The sequence below is a fragment of the Melanaphis sacchari genome, unplaced genomic scaffold (assembly GCF_002803265.2).
Source record: "Melanaphis sacchari strain LSU unplaced genomic scaffold, SCAv2.0 Contig81_pilon_pilon, whole genome shotgun sequence".
Lineage (NCBI taxonomy): Eukaryota > Metazoa > Arthropoda > Insecta > Hemiptera > Aphididae > Melanaphis > Melanaphis sacchari.
The window spans coordinates 1,195,837-1,203,619 of record NW_020271579.1 but is presented as its reverse complement, the minus strand read 5'-3'; the positions used below and the strand labels follow the sequence as shown (position 1 = coordinate 1,203,619).

Genomic DNA, 7,783 nt, shown 5'->3' with positions numbered 1-7,783 from the left:
GTATTGTGTACTTACTAAGCATATGATAAAAAAAATATATATATATTATGCAAATACATGAAAGTCTTTTCTCTACTAATATGTAATATATTTCTGACATACTTTAATGCAGTTTAACCGTTCTTCAAATTCGTTAAGACTCTGAAAAATATCATTTATGTGGAAGTTCCAATAACGTGGTTTGTAAGTACGTGAAGCAGAATTTGACAAACTAAATTTATCAAATAGTTTCTTAAAATATTCTGTTTGAACAATTTTGATTTGATTTCTAAGCAATACATTTTTTAATGAAATATTATATGCATATTCATAACTTAACATGTATGAAAACTAGTTACTTGAAATAACTTATTATGTCTAGAATGTCATAAATTTTATCTAAGTTCTCTACTAGTTCGCCTTGAAATATAGCAGTTGGTTCTAAGTATCTTGAGGACTGGAATATTAATGTCAGATAAAAATTGATTAATACATAATATTATATCTTGTTTTACTCACTTCAGCCATGACCATATTACACAATACATTTATCAAGATAATTAGGTAATTATAATTTTGAAAATTCGGACAATTTATCCATATACAAGTCAATTTTCTCCATAAAACGCATATTTCTACTTTCGATTCGACCAAACCATCTCCTTCGATTGCATTAATGTGCTTAGTCAGTGTCGATAAAAAACTATTAATTAAATTTGTTTCTCGTTTTTCTAAATAAAAGCAAAATTAGTATTATTATCATCATTGTAAACATTTATTGTATGAAAACCATAATGGATTAACATATCGATTTACCAGACACAGTAGTTTCTATTATTTGCTTATAAATATTCAAACATGGACTTTTTGTAATGGTTAAATAATGTCCAATCTGTTGGCCAATTTGTTCGTGAAAATGTATAAGCTGTTTTTCTCGATTTATCCAGAAATCGAAGTCTATAAATATATTTAAAATAAATTAATATGAAAAATTTAACTATAATATATTTTAATTTAGTGCGTACACTGGGCAGGCAATGCAGCGGGATTTTTCTCCAAAATCACATCTGGCTTAAGCGCTACCATTGATTTAATTTCTCTGTACCAAGCGTACACTTTGTTTTCTAATCTTTGTTTTAACACATCATCAATAATTTTTCCACCACTAAACACGTATTTAAGCATTACAATTTGTATTCATTAGTAAATAAAATATGGTTTTTAGACACAGAGCTATAAACTACGTTAATGTTACTCGTAGATTGTTTAAATTCTGAACAAAACGATAAATATATTGAATTTGAAACTAAATATGTGTTTTATTTTTGATACTGAGTGAGGCGAGATGCATGTATTCATTTTACGATGATGTTATATTGTGTGTGTATTATGTATTCATGATAAGCAGTCAAAAGTTAGGTTGTTAGGTTATATTTTTAATATTGAGGGTGTTTTTGCATAAAAAATTGGATCTAGTTTATATTTTAGAGAGTAAAAAATTAAAGATATAAGTATTTTTCAAAATAATTAGGAAAAAGAAGTAAAAATCAAGAAAAAACAAATATTTTAACGGAAATCCAATTTTAGACAAAATCAATTTCGTTATTTTAATTCAATTCAAAAATGAAGTTTGCAATTAATTTTCACTAAATGTTTATGTTTTCATTTATTATACAAAATATTTTAATTTTTTTCAAAATTACTCTTCACTTTTGCAATTATTAATTTTACTAGTTTCTATTTTCACTTATAAATATCGATAACATTTTTTTGTTTGATCTAAAAGCTTAAATTGATAATACAAAATCCAATAAGTAGCTTTTAGTGATATGTAAAAATATTTCAAGTACATAGGCACATTTAAATTTTATTTGCAATGAAGTTTATTTGTAAATGAACAACTTATTACGAATTTTATATAAAAAATATTCAGGATACCTGAACTACTTTTTTGTCGATATATATTTTAAAAAAAACTAAAAAAAATATTATGTATAGAAAATACTTAAGTGAAAATGTCTAGTATCTATAGTTATTCTTTTTTTAGTTATACGAAAAAAATATAGCAAACAAAATTACTGTTGAAAAGTGGGTTTGGGTAAACATCTATATTTTTTCTTATTTTTCAAAAAATGTAAAATTTAATTAATTATTTATTATTAATTAAATTATTTTATTTATTATTTATTTTATTAATTTTTTTTTTTCATTTATTTTCAAAAAATTCTAGTAATTTTTAATTTAGATCTTTTGTAAATTACAAACTAGATTCAATTTTCTTTTCAAAACTACCTTTAAAGTTGAAAATCGAAGCATTTTTTCGTCTATTTATCGTGTAGATAGATACACAAAAACAAAACATACATCGTAGTAAAATAAAACTGTTCTTTTCAGAATTTAAAGTAAAATTGAAAATTTGTCTATGAATAACTTAAAAATAGCTAAACCGCTTTGAAAAAAGAATAAAGCGGCTAATATAAATATACTCATATTGTGTCATATCGCGTGTGACACTTAGCAATATTTTCAATTTTAACGTACAATTATACTAAATTCAGTAAAATTATTTTTGAATAAATAATTGGTACCTCAATTCAGCTGCTTGTAAAGCGGTGTTAATGCTGTCATATCCATGAGGCAATGTCAATATTGAGCGATTTTTCAAATGTCCTGAGATGTTATTTATGTTTGTAAGAAAATCATTAAGCCTGTCTTGTACTTCCAATATAATGTCATCAGAAGAGTTTTTGAAAAAAGTTCTCTTTGTTGGAAAATAAACTCAAAATTGTCTATTCAAAATAAATACAAATTAATTTAATAAAGACTCCAATATCAGTTAGCAACGTTTACCACTTACATTTTCAGTTATCGCTTTTAAATCTTCAAAAGGGTTTGATGACACTTCTCCACACAAAAGTGTCGTATCACAATTATTGGGTGTAATTTCAACTGATTTAAGTTTTATAATATAGGTTACTCTAGACTTAAAACCATCAGGAAAATCATCATATATAGGTGTCAATAAACCAGAAGAGTTTACCATGAAAAAAATCGAATCACGATTCGGCGTATTTAAAAAATCCATTACTTTAGCCTAAAAGTTGTATGAAACATAACTAATTACATATTTTGTTTACTTTTATTTATGAAGAAAGATTGTAAATATTTCTTCAATTACCTTATTTATTTTATTTTTATTTTTTAAATACTTTTTATTTTTTATTTACTATATAATATTTATCACAAAGGCCAAAATTGTATTCGACGATGGACACTAAGCATTTTCATGTATTTAAATAAAAACTATATTAAATAATCTGTATAACCCAGTAAATAATTTGTTATATTTTAAATACCATATATGGGTAGGTACTATATTCAGAAATAAATTTCTATAATTTTTTCAGAATAAATTTAATTTTATAATACCTAAGTTATCGTATTCAAACTATTTAACGAATGCTATTATTATTATGAATAATCGTTCTAATTTAATATTAACAATAATATACGTACATGAAACTCTCGATTCCGCATCATTGTGTCTATGACATCAATTTTAACTTTCAAAGATTTGATTAGAAAGTTATAAACGTAAACCAAACGTTTATCATCCAATTCAGCACTGTCTCCACTATTCATCTTTAAAAAAAATGAAGGAAAATCAAAAATTAACTTCACAAATATCTTTCAAAAGGTATAGTGTAGATTATACAGACTTTATGGTTTATTTAGTAAACTGAGATTAGTTACCTTAGCGACTAAAGTTGCTATATCGAAAGTTGTTATAAACGTGTGAACAATTCGTGCAAACAACTCATCAACCATTCAATGTTTTTATAGATTCGTATAATATGGCAAATACACTAAATACAGTCTAACGTTTTGTATTTATTATCAAAAAAGGCGATACATTTCTAACTTCGATTTTTACGATAATAATAATAATAATAATAATAATAAAATAAATAATAATAATGATTCACTGTTTTATGAAAAGCAGAAATATAATAAATTTTAGTAATTTTTTGTACGTAAGCCTAATAATTAGGGCAACTGATAAAAAAAATAAAAAATATGTGTGATTGTTGTATATTTTTATTTTTATTATTTTTTTTCCTGTGAAATGTTTGGATAAATCAAATGAACCTAGTTTGTTAAATATTTTAGTTACACTTGCTTTGTAAAATAAATTTTTTTACAAATATCACATAAAGCAAAATTTGAGTCGACAACCGTAAAACTTTGCCAAATGCTGCTAGTTTTTTAGGTCGGTTGTTGTTAGAGGTTAACTGCAGGCCTGTACGGTTAATCGTTAATTATTAGCGGAGCTCGTGAGTTTATATATTTGCATATCAATCTTGCTAAGTCGTATTTAATGCTAGATGACATAGAAATCCATTCAATGTACCACGGTTAAGTATGTGAAGTTTTATTTTGTATATTTTTGCATATTTAGAGGTTTTTTGCATATTTGTCACATTTTTTTATTTTATTGGGCATATTTAACGTATTTTTGGTCAAAATTTGGTGAAAGTTACAATAATTTATATTTTTGGACCGTATAAAATATGTTTGGCAAAAATTGTAACCGTTAAGTTAATAAAATTAAAACACTGTAGCCATTATTTCATTTGATTAATCAGTGTATCATGTCCGCTTTAAACAATTAGTGGAAAATATGTTGTATGAAGTCTTATTTTCTTGATATTTTTTACAATGGTTTATTTTCGAATTTTCGACTATTTTAGTTTTTTTTTTATTAATCTGCGTATTTTAAATGTATATAGTTTTAGATTTTTAGTTGATATAAGATTATAAATGCATATTTCTAAGCATTTCAAGGCGTGTTTAAATGTATACTTTGCCAGTTTTATGAGCATAAGTTATGCTTATTTAAGCATTGTTTAGGGCATGAATACGAGCCTTCATTATTATTTATTACTTTATTAGTATCGTCCGTTGACAAAAATTCGACCAGAAAACCATTTTAATATTCCAAAATCAACATGTTCAAAAAACATTCTTAAAGCGCACGTATTCGTAGTTCTATGTCATTGTTTGTGCCCTACTTTTCACTTCTTATTCATATATTAACGTTTTATATGAGAAAACTACATATTTTCTTTTCTTTTATTATAAAAATTGATTAAGTTATAGTTGTAATTTTTTTTTTTACTCTTCGTGTACAACTCCGACAGATGGCGCCACTATATTTATATTTTCGTAGTATATAATCCCTTTTGTGAAACTTTGTTCAACAATACTTTCATCAATATTCAATGATATATTATCATCTATTTTTCTCTTACCTACTATACGACTGTATACAGATGGTTTTATAGGTACGACAAAACATTGTTCGCATACTAATACGTTTATATTGGCTAATCGCGTTCATTATATTTTCAAAGCTGCACGTTTACTTCTGTTAAAATTTGAATTTGAAAAAAAAAAATTATAATAACGATTTCAGATCCAAACAATTTCTTTCGGGCAAGTATCTACGATATTTTTCCGGACATGATTCGAGTGTACGCTCCAAATGTTGTCCAAGCTGTTACGCATGCACCTTACCGGCTATATTATTACAGTGGTGCAGGTCGGAACCGTTCTACTACACAATATTATATACGGCGACAGCCGATGTACACACTGCAGGGTGTGAGGTATACGCGATTTCATATGGCGGTGCACATACGAGAGCGAGTTCAAACTTCAAAGTACAACACGGCACCACTGGTCGCGTCCCGACTCGGGGCGGAAGAGTGCCGTTGACGGGTTCAATCGGAGCGTACAACAGACGGCGAGCTTCTATATAATATTATGTAGTATAGCGTGTGATGTTGTGCTCGACGACGTCGAAAACACTGGTGAAAAACCGCGGCGGAATCGGTGGTCACTGGCGGGACGTGAGTCGAGGCATAAAAGAGGTACAGCAAGCAGCGGACCGGCGCGCACACAATCTGTACAGAATTTTCGCCCTGTATGGTTAATGACTGCATCCGGTCGCCGCCAGCACCCGGAAACGGACGGTGTCTCCGGGTCGGTACTGCTCTGTATACTATTTTATTCCTAGCAACTCACACCCCGCACAGTCTCCGCCACTAGTAAGTCACCATCGTCACTGTCGTCGGTACCGAACCACGTCCTCGCCCACGCCCGTACCGCTACCGGTTGACCGCCGTATTGGTGCTGTCTGTCGTTCTGCGCGATTGTGCGACCGTCGCCGACGGTCTGCAATCCGGATGTGTATCGAATCTGCATCGTATACGATTACCGTACAACAATAATACAACGATAGACAACTAATAAAACGATAAACGATATTAACGAATACACGTAATACGAATAATATGAGGAACCTTTGCGCTTGCAGCTCAGCGATAATGACGAAAAGACGGGGCTCATCTCTATACTTATAAAAAAAAAGTTATATATTTACAAAATATATAGATAAATTTATGTAATAATAATAAAACGTAGAAAATCTGAAATCATGTGGCATACACGTGAAAAAATACACTGTGCAGTGTCCTCCATGGTCAAAGCCGCCGTCGCCTAGAGTCTAAATTAATTATTCACTGAACAATATAATTAAAAGAAATATTGCACATCATATAAATAAATCTGTGTCTGATACTCTACTATATTATTGTTTTGTGCCGATCATGCCTGCACTCGATGGCTATAACGAAGTCTCTAGTTTGATACTAATGACATTTTTTATATGTTGTATAGTGTTGACGTAATAATGAAACAACTCGAAAGTTTAAGCTATTCTCTTTTGGTAAAGCTATTTGTAAATAGTTAGATATAGATGAACGTTTATAAAAAGTTATTCTATCTTTTCTAATTTTTTATTTTTTTTTCTCGATATTTAGTGAATACAACATACAATATATATACACCTACTTATGAACAGTATATGTTGTTATAATTACATACATGTAAACATTTAAACCAAATAGGTACTCACAGTGACAATAGAATATTGTATTATTTACATTCTTTTTAAAATATACTGTATTTAAAAATCTAACAGGAAATATAAAAAAATGTAGCGAATAACGTTTAAAAATTTCAACTGTAATAGTATAATGTAAATCGTAATAACATTAAAATTGTTAGACTTTTACATAGATCTTATAAAGATTTGTATCATTTAAATCATAAACATAGAACATAGAATACATATTACATTATTATTATAATTTTTTTTTTTTTTTTTTTTTTTATTGTCAATCGTCGTACGTCGTCACTGCCGCCGCTATGGGAGTAGCGTGGATAGTTGAGCGGCGGATCGGGGGACATGATATTTTACAATATATTCGTTGCGTACGCAAGATTGATCTTAAAAGTACTTGAAACATTTTTGGTTATAACCTTTAAGCCATCTAACCAATCTACTTGCAAGTTCCTCTGTTCCTTTCGGCATAAATTTTCTGATTGATTGATACGACTTTATGTGTTCAGCCATTTACCCTGTATAGCAGGCTGATGGATTAACAAAAATTAGCACTGTATTTCAATGGTATAACTCGATTTTCTGTTATTAAAAGTTAGTGGCTATTAAGCTATTAGTAGATATTACTATTTTTGATACTACACTTATGACTATCGGTGCGCTGGATATTTTATTTTATGCAAATATACCCCTAATAAAAGACTTGTAGTCTGTAAAATTATCACTGAGGCAGTGAATAAATGTATACTTATTCATTCCCTCTCGCTTCCAAAATATTATTCAGCTACGCCCATGACTATCAATGTACTTCAAAGAAATGGTTATCCGGAGGATTTC

At 28.7% G+C, this 7,783-nt stretch overlaps 1 protein-coding gene across 1 annotated transcript; it reads right to left on the bottom strand.

The window, feature by feature from the left end:
• Positions 1–334: 334 nt before the first annotated feature.
• LOC112602079 (dynein beta chain, ciliary-like) lies at positions 335–7,459 on the bottom strand. The gene is made up of 8 exons (XM_025349999.1): positions 7,382–7,459; positions 3,496–3,621; positions 2,837–3,073; positions 2,568–2,740; positions 1,005–1,144; positions 796–936; positions 499–710; positions 335–436 (listed from the first exon to the last, which is right to left on the bottom strand). Exons 1-8 carry the CDS (start codon positions 7,457–7,459, stop codon positions 335–337), a joined length of 1,209 nt encoding a protein of 402 aa, XP_025205784.1.
• Positions 7,460–7,783: the final 324 nt, after the last annotated feature.

What these genes read in the sequence shown, in the direction of transcription:
- LOC112602079 (XM_025349999.1), bottom strand. Translation starts at nt 7,459, where the DNA reads ATGGCTGAACACATAAAGTCGTATCAATCAATCAGAAAATTTATGCCG. An exon ending in CGCTGCATTGCCTGCCCAGT is followed by an intron (nt 937 to 1,004) that starts GTACGCACTAAA and finishes ATATATTTATAG; the next exon opens with ACTTCGATTTCTGGATAAAT. An exon ending in AATAGAAACTACTGTGTCTG is followed by an intron (nt 711 to 795) that starts GTAAATCGATAT and finishes GCTTTTATTTAG; the next exon opens with AAAAACGAGAAACAAATTTA.